This window comes from Suricata suricatta, chromosome 8 (assembly GCF_006229205.1).
Source record: "Suricata suricatta isolate VVHF042 chromosome 8, meerkat_22Aug2017_6uvM2_HiC, whole genome shotgun sequence".
Taxonomy (NCBI): domain Eukaryota; kingdom Metazoa; phylum Chordata; class Mammalia; order Carnivora; family Herpestidae; genus Suricata; species Suricata suricatta.
The window spans coordinates 87,980,360-87,995,453 of record NC_043707.1 but is presented as its reverse complement, the minus strand read 5'-3'; the positions used below and the strand labels follow the sequence as shown (position 1 = coordinate 87,995,453).

Below are 15,094 nucleotides of genomic sequence, written 5' to 3'. Positions count from 1 at the left end.
ATCTCCTTGAGAGAAATCTTTGTCTTTTCCTTTAGGACCATGCTGGGAAAAGAAGCTTCAAAAGGAACCTGGAGAAGAGGAGGAAGGAACACATCAACAGCCCTTTCTTTGGGATTTTATGGACTTTTACCCTATCCCCTTCCATGTTGAAGACCTATTGCGGTTTTATTGATCTTGGTGCCTTTGGGCCCTGTTCTATTCAATAAGGTCATGGCTCTCCTAAGGCAGCAAATAGGCACAGCCTACCCAGGTCCAGTATATTAAGCTCAATACAGCCGATGCAGGAGGCCGATGGAAAAACTGTGGCAAGAGGCACAGGCTGGCTAGCCAATGACGGGTAAGAGAGGCCTTGCCATCCTTTCACCTAAGACAGGCTGCTCAGACACAAGCTTCTGAGTGTGCCCATGACGGTAAGAAGGATTGGCAGGTCTCCAACCTAAGCCAGGCACAGTCCTTTCCTTGACTAAAAAAGGAGCTTCTTTAAAAATCAGTTTTAAAGGGAGGACCTGTCAGGGGCTGCCAAGTTTTCTGTCTGCCTCAGGCAAGGATTATCACTCTCCGGAGAGTGAACCAGTAAACAATATTTGCATCTAGAGGCTGGAGACTGCCATTTCCTGGTCAAAATAACTTTGGTGTCTGTCATGCTGGGCCAGACGTGAGTGGCCAAGGTGCACAAAAGATCAAAACCGTATTTTGTATTATTCAGTGCTAACTCCCCCCTTCCCAGCATTGCTGAGGCAAATCTGGGCGTTTCTTTTGATATTCATTTGACTCTGTTTACCTGGTAACTGACCTTGGTCAGCTTCTTTGTTTTCCCACCTTGAAACCTATATAAAAGACAGTTTTCTGAATAAAGCTCTCTCTTTTGCCTGATCGGAAAACCATGAGTTCTGTCTTTACTCTCTGTGTCTCCCTCTCCTGCCCCCTTTTTCTCTCCCTCCCTCAGGAGAAGGACCCGCACGATTCTCCGCCCTGCCGGTCGGGGCGGACGAAACAGGTACTGCTGAACGCCCTGGACGAGTGGCCCGTGGGTTACAACATAAATATGAGAAGACTGAGGCACAAAAGGTTATATAACTTGTCCAAGGTCACAACTAGTAGGAAATAAGGCTACGATACAAACCTGGCAACTGGCCTATAAACCTCATCCTCTTTCTCTCTACGCTAGGTTAATGTCACACAGTGTACAAAACATGCATATTGAACTAAAGGAAGAAGGAAATCGGCCAATTAAATTTCACTATAGGCTGCAAGAGGATCCTTTATTAATATTTACCCACCTTTCCTATACACAACTTTGTCCTATTGTCATAAAACTATTTCTAAAAGGAATGTTCTTTTGACAGGTCCCAGTATAGATTTTTTAGGAAAATAATTCTTCTAATGAGTAGCCCCACTAATCTACTAATCTAAAGTAAAATATTCTTGGGGCACCTAAATGGCTCAGTCGGTTAAGTGTCTAACTCTTGATTTTGGCTCAGGTCATGATCTCACCATTCTTGAGTTTGAGCCCTGTATGGGCTTCTGTGCTGTGCTGCTTGGGATTCTCTCTCTCCCTCACTCTCTCTCTCTCTCTGCCTCTCCCCTGCTCTTGCTCTCTCTCAAAATAAATAAACTTAAAAAAAAGAAAAAATTTTTTTTGTAACTTCAGTAGTCTTGAATTATTTACTGAGGTAACTTTCAGTGACAATTTAAGTACCCTTAATCATTCTCCTTACCCCTCACTTGTTTTCTATTTCTTACCACTTTATATAAGTGTGAAAATTGCCATTTTACTGCAATAATACAATACTAAATGCTTAAGTAATACACAATTCACTTTGTCTTTCTTTTTTCTTTTAGAGAGAGAGAGAGAGAGAGAGCGAGAGCTCACCAGATGAGGAGGGGCAGAGAGAGAGAGGGAGAGAGAGAATCCTAAGAAGGCCCCACACTGTCAGCGCAGAGCGGGCTTGATCTCATGAATCTGAAGATCATGACCTGAGCTGAAACCAAGAGCTGCACATAAACAACTGACCCAGCCAGGTGCCCCACTTTGTCTTTCGTTTAAAAATACCTTATTCCAGGTAATTTTTAACAGGGAGTTTTGAATATGACATTTTTGTAAAAGGCCCACTTATGAAAAGTTGCAGAGAAGAGTAGATTTGGCATTTACTGAGAAATCTTAGAGACTATGTACAGATTAACTGAGGTCTCTCAGTTAATATTTTAAAATTTCATCAGTTCCCATTTATCTGAGAAAAATGCAAAAATCCTGAACTAATAGTTACATGGGAAACGTGTCTCTGTGAGTAACTGAGAAAAAAAAGCCCTAAGAATTTTAATAGTTACCAATTTTATGTAAGAATCATTTGGGGAATCTTAAAAATAGTAATGCCTGGGATTTTCTCCAAACTAATTAAAGTAGAATCCAATTATTTTAAAGCTCCCCAAGTAACACTAATGTGCAGGTGGATTGAAAACTACTATGAAGGCAAAGTGCAGCTACAAATAAATCTGGGAAAGTCTCATCAGTTAGGTGATCACAGCACCAGGCTGAGAGTCTTATGATATTCAGCAAACTATATGGAAGAAAACTGGAACGAACAGATGTTGGTGTTGGGCAGCTAACTCAGCAGGACATAAGCTAGAGCAGAGACTCAAAGGATGGTTCCTGGACCAGCAGCACCACCATTTCCTGGCAACTTACTAGACATGCAAATTATCAGGCTCCACACAGACCTACTCAATCAAAAATACTGAATCAAAAACTCTGCAGGTGCAGCCCAGGAATCTGTGTTTGAAGGAGCCCTCCACATTTGAGAACCACTGGGCTAGAGCAGTGATCCTCGTCGTTAGTGTTCCCAGGAATCAGCTGTGGGAAGTAACATCTGACATCATGGCTCAGTGCAGGCGTGAGGTTTGTGAGCACCGGTGGAGACTGGCATACTGAATTATAATTAATAAAACTTATAGGACCAGGGGCCATATCTCCAGATACAGAGGAATTGAATTTATCCATATAACCAATGTAACCAGGATATCACTGTTGATATGAGGACAGAAATGTTCTGCCTTATGCTCTGTGCCTTAAACAATCATTCTGTTACAGCTAAAAAGGACTCCCTGACAAGAAGGGGAGGCTTTCTAGGAGAAGACTGCCCCCACCTGAATGTCCCATAGACATCTAAACCTTAATATATCAAAATAAAACTCAGACCTCATCACTGTAAACTTCTCATCCACCCCAATCTGTGTTTTATCATATATTCTCTACCTACGTACAACATGTTATAATGCACTTAATAACCATCCTGAAAGCTGCAAGTCATTCTACATTCAGAATGGGGTAGTGATAAATTCGTCATCCAACGTTCATCTATTTGCATGAGTGATAAAGAGCACAGGTTCTGAAATTGGACCACTAGAGTTTAAATCCAGCTTGAGCCACTTGTCTGTGTGACCTTGGGCAAGTTATTTAACCCCACTGAGATGGGCTTTTCGTCTATAAAATTGCACTGAACACATTGAATGGTTACACAGAATAAATGAGGTAAGAACAGTGTCCACACTACCTAATGCCAGTGAAAGACCAAGTATGACACATCGGGCTACCTCTTATAAGGACACAGAAAAACTGCCTTACTTGGTTTTCCAGGTGGACTTCTTGGTCTAAAGTTTGAAATAAATCCTGACATTAATCTGGGGCGCTGTAATAGAATTCAAGACAAATCTTTCTTTAAAAATCCAGAATTGTAATTACTATCTAATAACCATCTGTAATAGTGAAATATTATAATAAATATTTTACAAACTAGTTTATTCAGAATACTGATTGCTTTCTAACTCATAAGCACTATGAAACATGCCTATGTTTGACAAAGCTTACATTTAATACAGATTACATAATCTAAGGCAAATCTACAGTAATGCTTTAAAACTCCAAACTGAAAGTTTGAGGTAGTTAGGATAGTTACCTTTTTGATTTTTTAATACTATATGACTCCTCTTCTGTGATCCTGGATGCTTTCTTAGATGTGGATGGAGCAATAGCCGCTTCAGATTCCAACTGAAAGTCAAATGTCAGTGGTCTAACCAAAGTCTTTTTCTTTACTTGACTCTGAAGCCTGTTTTTCTGCAATAAATCCAAAGTACAACACTGTGAAAAAAAAAAATAAGCACTTTTCATGTAGGGAAAATCCTGTATGGAATGGATGAAATTAGTCTCATGTTAGGCACTCACACAGAATTTATGTGCCAGTTACTATGGGCGAAATATTACAGACTGAAAACTGGGGGCCTTGTGTACCAACATTTTTATACAGTTGCAGTGTGACCTGAGCTACTCTTTTCCCATTGATGAAATGATAAGATGTTGGACTAGATGATCATGAAAGCTCCCTCCTAATTCTAAAATTCAGAATGTAAGAATGACCTCTATATTATGCAAGAAAAATATTCATATGTAGAGTTACTGGAAGGAGAGGAAGCTGGTCTCTAACCTGCTGCTCTTGCTCCCCCCATGCAAATGGTGAATCTCTCCAACATTCATCTAGTTGTATGAGCCAGAAACGAAGTTAAGAAAGCAATCAAAAGACTTTGTTCAACCATTTATATAGATGGACTAAAGAGGGAAAAGGATATAGCTAATGAGTTGGTTAAGAAGCCAGAAATCGTTTCTAAAAAATTCTCTCAGCATTGCACAGAGGAATAAAGTGATGAAAAATTTGAAAACAAGTCAAAGGATAGGTACTTCTGCTTCTGCCAAGAAAGGATTAAGTGCTACAGAAATTACCCTCCTGCTGTGAACAACTAGAAAGCCAGACAAAACATATGAAAAGAACTGTAATCAGGCATTAGGGACCAGGCAGAGGGCGGGGAGGGGGATCTTAATCCCTGAGAAAAGGGAAACAAATGAGATAAATCCCACAATGGCTCAGCTTACTTATTGAAGGCAGTTTCCAGGCTGAGATGCAGGGAGGGGGAACTCACATCAAACCTTGTGGCCTTGACCTTGTTGTGTTTAAGAGACAGAAATTGCACCAACAATTACAGTCTTGGGCATTTATCTCAGAGAAATGAAAACCTATGTTCACCAAAAACCTGTACATAAGTATTCACAGCAACTCTCTTTAATCTTTTTTAAAGCAGCTTTATTTTTAAAAGCAAAATCCTGAAAATAACCCAAATGTCCTTCAATAGGTGAGTGGTTGAAACTCTACACCCATACAATGGCACACCACTCAGCAATAAAATTTATGTATTATTTATAATAATAAAGCTATTGATCCATGCAAAAACTTAAAAGGGCCTCAAAGGCATTATGTTTAGTGAAAAGTCAGTCTCAAAATTTCACATACCAAATGACTCCATTTATATAACATTATTAAAATTACTAAATTTTAAAGATTGGAGAACAGATTAACCATTACCAGGGGTAGATGGGGAATGAAGTGGGGATATGGATACAAACACAGAGAAGTAACATGAGGGAGTTCTTTCATGGTGATGGGAACATGCTGCATCTTGATTGTGGTAGTGATTACACAAATCTGTTATGGGATAAAACTGATGAACTTATACACACAAATGAATGCAGGTTAAAAAATGGTGAAAACTACATGAAATCTGTGATCTGGTTAATGGCAAGATACCAATGTTAATATAGGTTGAGACTCATACTGGTTTTCATCTTATTTTTTGGTTGTTAAAAAAGAAAATAGACAATTCACCTTTGTAAATGTATGTAGGTATATGTATGTGTATGTATATCTGTATATTTATATTGTGAGTATATTTAAAGATAAATGGATTTATACATACATATATAATATTTGTATATCTTTGTAAGAGCACAAAAGAAGATTTGGATAAATAAACTCAAATTGCTAAATTTTGCTTGCCTCAAGGAAGCAGTTGAAGAGTCCAAAGATAATTTTCTTTATGTAATTTTCTTTATATATATGTATATATATATGTATATAATTGGTTCTAGGGTCATGGGATTGAGCCCGCATTAGGCTCTATGCTCAGCATGAGCCTGCTTAAGATTCTCTCTCTCTCTTCTCTCTCTCTCTCTCTCTCTCTCTCTCTCTCCCTCTGCTCCCAACTCCACTCATGCTCTCTCTCTAAAATAAAATAATAAATAAATAAACAAATAAATAAAATTAAAAATAAGAAAAAAATTTAAATTTGATTACATATACTTTGAAAAGAATTTCCAGAGAATCTTCTATTAGTAACACGTGAACTAGGCATAGTAACACAAAATGAGGATATTTATGGAAATGGTTTATAGAAAAGAAGACCCTAGTAAAGAAGTTAAGAATTATTATTAAACATAAGTTAAAATTAATTCAAAAGGGAATTTCTGAACAAATTAAATAGATTTATCTCTGATTATATTATCTAAAGTACATTACATTACATTTCATTTTAAACAAAAAAATTAAAAAGAAATGAACTTTGGTGTGCTTAAGTCTAATATGGTTGCTTTAGTAAGTTACATCTGGTTTGCTACTTCAAAATTTGGGTAGCAGTAACAGAAAGAATTTGTTGTTTTTTCCAATATTTGTCTATTTTTGAATAAGAGGAGACAACTATGGGAAAAAAGTTATTATTCAAGCATTAACATTTTCATTTTCAGGTTCACAAATATGTTCAGTGATTTCAGAGTCCCTCTTTGTACTGTCTTCCTTGATTTCTCAGACTCTATGTTCTTTATGCTTCATTTATTCACATTGTTAAATTATTTTGCAAGTCTTTGTGTAACCAAATTAAATTGATTATATGTGCCAAAAATCTAGTTTTTGAAAATTATATTCTTTATTAACATTTTATATTGAATTTTATAAAAATCTCACCTTGTTTAATTTTTATGACCTTTATTTTTAACTTGGCAGCTATATCAAATATTTTCTTCCCTTTAATAAGTGAACTAAATAAATTATTATATGTTTAACATATTAGTGAGAACTATAGAAGTAGTCACATTTACTATTTGACTGTCTATTTGATTTTTTACCTTAATCACCTTAGATAATTATATCCTAATATAATATGGCAGCTGTCCAGAAGTCACCTTATATATTGAATTAATTCTTTATGGTATACACTTACATAGATGACTTTTTGAACATAATGATTTGCTTTTTACAAATTAGTTTACAACTAAAAAATAAAGATAAACATCCACATTTGAAATAATAATATTTTAATGATTAAATTTAATTTTAGCTTTTATTTACAAACCTTTTCTCTTCTGGCCAAGAGTATCTTTGCCTGCTCATCCAGAATATCTAACTTCTCTAAGGTTCTTTCTGCCATTTTCAGTCAGTAAATTCCTATTAAAAAGGAGAAAAAAAATCTCCAAAGCAATTAAAACTTAAGCATATAATTGATTATTTAGGCATAAGTTAAGAGATCCACATTTACATTTCTGTTTGGGGTACAAAATAGAACTGTATAGATCATGGAATAGATCATGGAATTGATCATGGAATTGATCATGGAATTGTAGGGATACCCAGGTTTTTTAGACAAAAGTTCACATGATCAGAACTCCCAGATGTGTTAGGAATTTTTAAATATAAGATAAAGGAAAGTTGAACCAGATATGACTCATACTTTAAGCAAGGGCATATGGCTTGATTTATATCTATTTTCTTTTGGTTGTGATATAATTTTAATCAAAGTAAATGTGAAGAGCTCACATGTATATAATTAATTGCATTCAAATTAAATTGGTCAATGATCCAAGACTCTTAATACAGCACTTAGAAGGTGATCAGTCACTCAGAAGGAGCAGCTGTCAGGCTGGTTGGATCCTACTGCCAGAATAATAAATATTCTCTAGTCAAGGTTACTGAACATTACATCTGGGGGTCAGGCATCCCATATTAGGCTTGGGGACCTGAATGTTAGACATCAGGACACAAAGTACCTTTCCAATGCAATACAAATAGCTAGGAGTAGAGTAGAGGCAAGAATCAGAAATATTAACCCAAAGCTATATTTTTGTTCAGTGAATTGAACGAGGTCCAGTGGCACTTAATGCAAAAGTTATATGGTTCATAGAGAGTACTGAATTCATCAATATTTCTAAGGCACATCAATGTGAACACTAAGGTTCTTTCTGGCTCAAAAATGTCTATGCTATTTCTCCCATATTGTATATTATTCAATCAATGTCTCACAAAGACAATAATGTATGAAAAGACAAGGATTAAGGATTCTATGCCAAAGGGTCACATTATTTAGTACTTGATCTCTTTTAGCTGTCTTTTCTACTCTTGGTCTCTTCTGGGCCTTGGGGCTGCAACGCAGATTGTTTGCTTTGTTACAAACATCATAACCTGAAGTTGCAGGTTGGAGACAGGATATGCAGGCAAGGGTGTCGGCACAATCATGAGTATCTCGGACTTTCTGGGTCTCCTGTGGAAGAGTAAGGGACAGATTTTGGCAGAGAATATGTGTTGTCTTTTCAGATCCAGGAGCCAATCCTCTCATATATCCCAAAAGCAACTAAAGAAATTTTAGTTTCTGTGTTTTCCTTATGCATAATATGAGTTCAAGGCGGGGGAGGGATGGAAAAGGCTCCCATATTTCTCACCACAATTCCTTTTACTGGAGACAAAGATTCCTATTTCTCAATCAGGGAAACAAAAGCAAATAAATTTAGGAATCAGCATATTGAAGTGAATGGGTTTCCCAATTGGGGAAGGTATAAATGACACAAGGGACAACTTGTGACAACGTGAGACATTCGGCTTCCTTGTGAGAGAGAAAGCAGATGTTTTAAAAGAGTAAGAGGTCCTGAACCTCTCTCACTTTTCATACATCTTCAACATCACAACATTTTAGAATGCACCATATCATCACATTTTATACACACACACACACACACACACACACACACACACGGATACACAGCTGTAATTTGAAGGAATTAGGTTTTTTATTTAAAATTACTTTGCTATAGTAAATAATTAGCTATGATATGATTCCTGGCAAATCACTGTACCTATCATGAGGTTTTTTTATACATTTATTTATTTTTGAGAAAGAGAGATCATGAGCAGGGAGGAGCAGAGAGAGAGGGATACACAAAATTCAAAGCAGGCTCCAGGCTCTGAGCTGTCAGCACAGAGCCCAACACAGGGCTCAAACTCAGGAACCATGAGATTATGACCTAAGCCGAAGTCAGAAGCTTAACCCACTACAAGTTTTTTTTTTGAAGTGAGAAAATCTAACCAAAAAATTATTTTTAAGTGTCAATGACAGTTTTTTGAATACTAAATTGGAAGTTAATAAAGTTGACAGAATGATATTAATTATAGTTTTGTAGTTTATTTTCATATTTTGAAGCCTATACTTTTTCCAGTTTTGCAAATGTTTTCATAAGTCTTTGACAGTGTGCCAGTGCTTTCTAATGGCTAACTGGCCCTGGGTAAAGTGGAGGTGAGGAAACACTATAGACTAACTTGTTGCTTTCATCATTATATCAAGGCTCCCAAGGGCTTAGCTGTATCAGGCAGGTCTAATATGATGGTGTATACCAACTACTTTGAATAACTAAAAACTAACCCTTTAATGCTAGATTCTGCATTGTGTGTTCCTCAATATGACCATCTGAGTTTTAATCCTTTCTTGATTCAATCATGTTTGCTTTCATTTCCAGAATATTGGCTTCATACTTCTATTTCATACTTCTCTTTCTATGGGCACGTATACTACCTCATTCTATTTCTGTGAGCATGTATTATCATTTGATGGCATACATTTATTTGTTCATTTCTTCATTTGGCTACCTAACTGTATTACATGACAGACATTGTGCTACATTCTCCATCAAATTCACTGAGGAAGTTGGCACCTGACAGACATTATGTTCATGGGCAAGGCAGACGGGCTCTCCTATCACTAAGAAAACAGACACCGTCAAGTAAGAACTGCAACTTCTCTCATGCCAAAGTCTTATCTGTATCCATTCCTATCTCGCCTATATTGTAATTTTAATGGAATTGTTGTCTCTCCTTTTCAAAGCTCACCCTTCCCAGTGTATTCTAGATTCTATTACCTCTGTTCTCCTAAAAGAATTATTTCCATTGGTGTACCCTCTCTCTAGTATCTGTCAATCTCTTTTCTTTACCAGTTGCTTCTCCTTAGCATGCTCACACCTCTTATGGTGTTAAAAAAGAAAAAAAATGTCTTCCCCTAACCCTACTAGCTGCTATTCTCTCTCATTTTCCCTTATTGACAAATTTCTTAAACTGCTCATCTATACTTAGGGCTTTTAATTTCTTAGTCTCTTTTCCTTCTTAATTTACCATCATTTGGTTTTCTTCTATACTATGGTACTATATCTGATCTCATAGGTCACCAGAGTCACCATCTTATAAATTAGTGGGCACTTTTCTGCTTTTATTTACCTTATTTGAATGTCTACAACTCTTGTTAATACTGGCCACTCCTTTCTGCAGAAATTCTGCCCCCTCTTGGTTTCTATGACAACAGTCACATCTTCTTACTCTCTGAAAATTCCTTCTTCCTCAGATCACTCCCTAAATACAAGTGTTTCTAAGGGCAAAGGCCATCTTTTTCATTATTCCATATATTCTTCAAAATGACCTCCCAAACTCATGGCTTCATCTACCACCATCTATTTTCACACAAAATCTCTTTCGGGTTCCAAACCCATGTTCCTAACTCAACCCATGTTCCTAGAGGTAACCCAAAGTAAACTTGTCCACACCTTTCCCCCTTTTCAGCCCAAAGTCTCTTCTAACCTTTATTATCACATTAGTTATCACTTAGACACCCAGCCCATAAACTTAGGCATTGTAATGGTTCTCAATCCTTGTCACTGCCAAATGAACTCAGAAACTTCCAAGGAATCCAGATTTCCAGTTGCCATCCCAGTCCTGCTAAGTCAGAATTTGTGGAGCTGAAGATGAGGAATCTGTTTTTTAAAGCCATTCTAATGCAGTTATTCCCCAATCCAGGATCTGGTCACCACTTCTCTGGAAAAGTCCTTCTTATCCCCTCCCTAAATATACACAATCACTTTATCTCGTATATGCTACATCCTACATGTCCTCAGTTTTTCCTCCTCCTATCCATTCACACTGCTATTGCCCCAGTTTAGGGTTCCATAACCTGTTGCCTGGATTATTGCCATAGTTTTCAAAATATGTCTATACATTTGATACATTCTATCCTTCACATTTGTCTGGCTTATTTTCTCAAGAAAACACATACACACACACACACCTCCCTGGTGAAGCTTCAATCTATCCCTACTGCTTTCAGGACAAAGAGTTAAGCTCCTTGATTCATCATGTAAGAGTCATGGTTTGGCCTCTAAGTCTTTAACCTCATCTGCTTCTTCCTCATGTATGCTTGATACCCTAGTTCTAATGAACCATAGCACTGAATGAACAGGGTCTCTGATGTGTTGTATTCTCCTTTACTTGTTGCTTGGCTTTTGCTGTTTCCTCTACATACAATGTTGTTCCTTCATTTCCTGTATTTCTAAGTTTTATTCATCCTTCAAGATCCAACACAAATAACACCTTTGCAGGGAAGCCTTCTCTGATAACTGTGACTTAAATGTATAATATCTGTGCTCACATTATAGCCTCTATATCTATTCGAGTACTTATTGCTCTCTATTAAGCCATTGAATTTTCTTATTTTATTCCCCCTCTAGACTATGTGTTACTTGAAAATAGGAACCATGTCTAATTCATCTTTGCATCTCAATTGCCTAAAAATCTGAATGAATTAGCCATCAGCCATAATGGAAATGGACAACTATACATGTTATGACAGCTGTTAGCTAGCATTTACATTTATGAGTTTTCATAAATAATCATCCATGTCATGTTGAAGTTCTTCTAGATCAAGCCATTGATCAAGCATTACAAAATATTACTTTCTTTCCTACCTTCAAGCTGAGAAAGGCAGCATAGTGTTCTGGTTAAGAAGAGACTCTGGAGTCAGACTGTCTGGGTTTGAATCCTTGACTTTGCTACTTATAAGCTATGTAACTGTGGGCTAATTGCTTAACTTTTTTGTGTTGCCCCATTGGTAAAATGGAAGTGATTCAAATAACCTACTTCATGGGATTGTTACAAGGTCCAATTGAATGAATATAAGTGACATATAAGTGTTTGGTAAATAAAACAAGTAGACACAAGTCATGAGGCACTTACTTACTAAGGGTCAGATGTGTGAGATACTCATAAACCCTGTAAAATGCATGTTCTCCCGTCTGCATACCATTTCATTTTTTTTCTGCTATACCTGCCATCATGCAATCACCAATGGTCTTCATGTGTCTAACTGTCTGCTTGCTTCTTCCACAGTATACTTCTTTAATTTTACCTACACTAACTCCTTGGGTCTTGATAAACAATGAGATTTTATTCAGCAATTCAGTATCTTCTATTTTAATATGGCAATTCGGTATCTTCTATTTTAATCCAGCAATTCAGTATCTTCTGCACCATGTCATCTGATTACTTTGTTTCCTTTTCTTCTCTAGTTTTTTCATAGTTTTATTCTCAATTTTTTAAAAAATATTATTCTGAGTTAAGTGAGCATAAACTGAAGCTCATTATCCTATAAAGCACAAGTATAGGCCTTGAAAATATAACTATTTAGGGAAACAACCCTGATAAACATTACTATGTCTTCATCCTAGAGACTCATCAAAAACACAAAATTAGTTTTTACTTGAGGAAATAGATCTAAATCATTCCCCTTTCAACCAATACATTAACTAGGTTGGGAGAGATCTTACTTCTTAAATATATACAGATACATCTGAAGTGTTCTTATATGTACTTACACTTGTGAGGAAATGCTCTCTTCTGGAATGTAGGGCTCTATGTGGTCACAAAAATCTAACTCACAGAATCTTGTGGGTAGAATGGGTCTATAGTCTCTCACATGATTCTATGAACCATGAGGCAACATTGATCCCAACTGGACAAGACTTCTCTGATTCCTGCTTCTATTTCACTGTTACTGTCTTCCCCAGGCCTTCAGGTTTCAGTTTTCCTTCCAGCTGGTTACTGCACTACTACAGCCCCTAATTTGCCTGCCCCAATCTTCCTCTTTATCCCTCAAATACTGATTTTTCACAGTTCCATCAGAACTTTCTGATGATACTGAATTGCTGACCAAATCCAGCTTCAGGCCACAAATGTTACCTAGCTCCCCATTACCTGCAGAATAACATGCAAGCTCTTTTTAGATGATATGTGAGATGTTTCAAGAAAGGGCTCTCCACGGTCTGGCTCAGGCCACTTTTGGAGTTAATCTCCCACCACATCCAATCTTCCATCAAACTCTATGACTCTATGACTCCTATTCTCTGTCCCCAAATCCTGGCTTTTCCCCAAGCATGTCTTTCTTCATGCTTTTCTTTTCCTTGGCAAGGCTCTTCCAGTCAAGAGTCTATTCTTTATTAAATTCTAATCTGAAAGCTTCCTCTTTAGTGAAACTTTCCTTGATATCCTCACATTCCTTGTCTTGGTGACAGTCTCTTCATCACATGTGCTCCTGTAGTACTTTGTCCTTCACCACAGAATTTGGTACATTGCACTATCGAGATTACTCTTTGACAAATCACTTCCTCAATGTGTTGAAACTCATCTAAAACAATGCTTACCCACTTCCGAATCTCAGCACCTTGCAAACAATTTTATACCTAACTGGGATCTGAAAACTCCAGTTTAATTTGGAGATGTCTCTGACACTGTAATTTTATGGGGAGTAATCCCAGTATACCTGTAATAGATGATAATGATTCAGGATGGTTTACTGGATGAAACACAAAGTTGAGCAAATGGTTATAAAATGTGATTCTTGCAAAATCTAAATTCAGTAAAATTATTTTCAAAGGAAACTTGGATTTATGTTCTTAATTACTGGCTCAATAATGACAGTTTTTTTCTTCAAAAGAACACAATGAAACAGAACTTGCCAACCAGGGCAGAACGAAATTCCCAGTTACTCTTGTAGTAAATCACCCACAGACCTCACTGTGAAGATTTGGCTGCATAATGACCAATTTCAAGGTTGCAGGGCCAAAGTTATAAGCACATCAGAGGCTGAGTCAGACTAAGAATAACGACATCAAACTAAAAAGTTACTTTGAAGAGCACTACTTCATATTTAACAGTTATCACCTTGGGACTAAAAAAATTCAAAAAGCAAATACACAAAAAACCCCAATTTAATAACTGCCCACATAATAGGCTCTGTGAAGCAGGCTTCTTCAGTAAGTTCCAAATGTCTCCTAATAAAGGAAGAACTCAAGAAAGCCAAAAGACTCAAACTCATAAATTAAAGAGCAGAACTGAGCAATTATGTAGAAAATGAAAGCTTAAATTAACATTTACTTCCACTATCTGGTTTCATCAGTTCAAACATTGACTCCTTGGGAGGAGGGAGCCAAGATGGCGGAGAGGAAGGGAGCTCTGTAAACTCCCTCCGCACCGTTTTTCGAACTGAGAAGGATATTACGTTCAACTGAGAGAGCGGAAGGAGAAAATACGAACTCCAGAGGGAATAGAACCTCAAAGATACCTGAGTGAGTGGGGGCAAACGGGGGAGATCCGAGGACGGGCCAGCCCGGACGGGCAGGGGAGGTAAGATCCCCAGCCCAAGGTGGCACAAGTGCCGGGCGCCCGGGAAACAAAGGGAAGAGACAGAGTCGGAACGCGCTCATAGAACTGTCTCTGGGGAAGAGGTATAGAACGCTTGGCTGCGCGTGGAGACAGAAACCCACTCCATAGGTAACTGCTGGGCAGCGGGGCGCAAGAGAAGGAATAGCTTCCAGCCCTAAGCCATCTCGGTGGGGAATCAGAGGCGCCTGTGGCTGTGAGAAGCAGCTGCTCTGGAGAGGCGCGCGCCGCGGGCGGAAGCGACCCGAGCAGCGACTGCGCCGGGCACGAGCAATTCGAACTTGGTTTTGGGAACGGGACCACGGACCGCATTTCCACGGCACACCCAGCCCCCTGCATGGACTGCGCGAATTCCGGGTCCCCACAGGGAAGAAATAAGGCGCGCACCGACAGGACCCTCAGCCAGGAGTCGGTGGCGGGTG

The 15,094-nt window shown here is 37.9% G+C and overlaps 1 protein-coding gene across 4 annotated transcripts in view; it reads right to left on the bottom strand.

The window, feature by feature from the left end:
- Positions 1-15,094, bottom strand: part of C8H1orf141 (chromosome 8 C1orf141 homolog) — a 57,792-nt gene that overhangs the window by 41,524 nt on the left and 1,174 nt on the right. Inside the window, exons 1-4 of one of the 4 annotated variants that reach the window (XM_029949788.1) lie at positions 12,192-12,220; positions 8,239-8,409; positions 7,228-7,319; positions 3,954-4,135 (exon numbers count right to left, since the gene is read on the bottom strand). In XM_029949788.1, the coding sequence (XP_029805648.1) occupies positions 3,954-4,135; positions 7,228-7,302 (257 nt within the window). In that variant the 5' untranslated portion in view covers positions 7,303-7,319; positions 8,239-8,409; positions 12,192-12,220. Of the gene's footprint in view, positions 1-3,953; positions 4,136-7,227; positions 7,458-8,238; positions 8,410-12,191; positions 12,221-15,094 lie in introns of those variants that run through there. The other 3 variants (XM_029949787.1, XM_029949791.1, XM_029949789.1) reach the window with 3 other exon arrangements.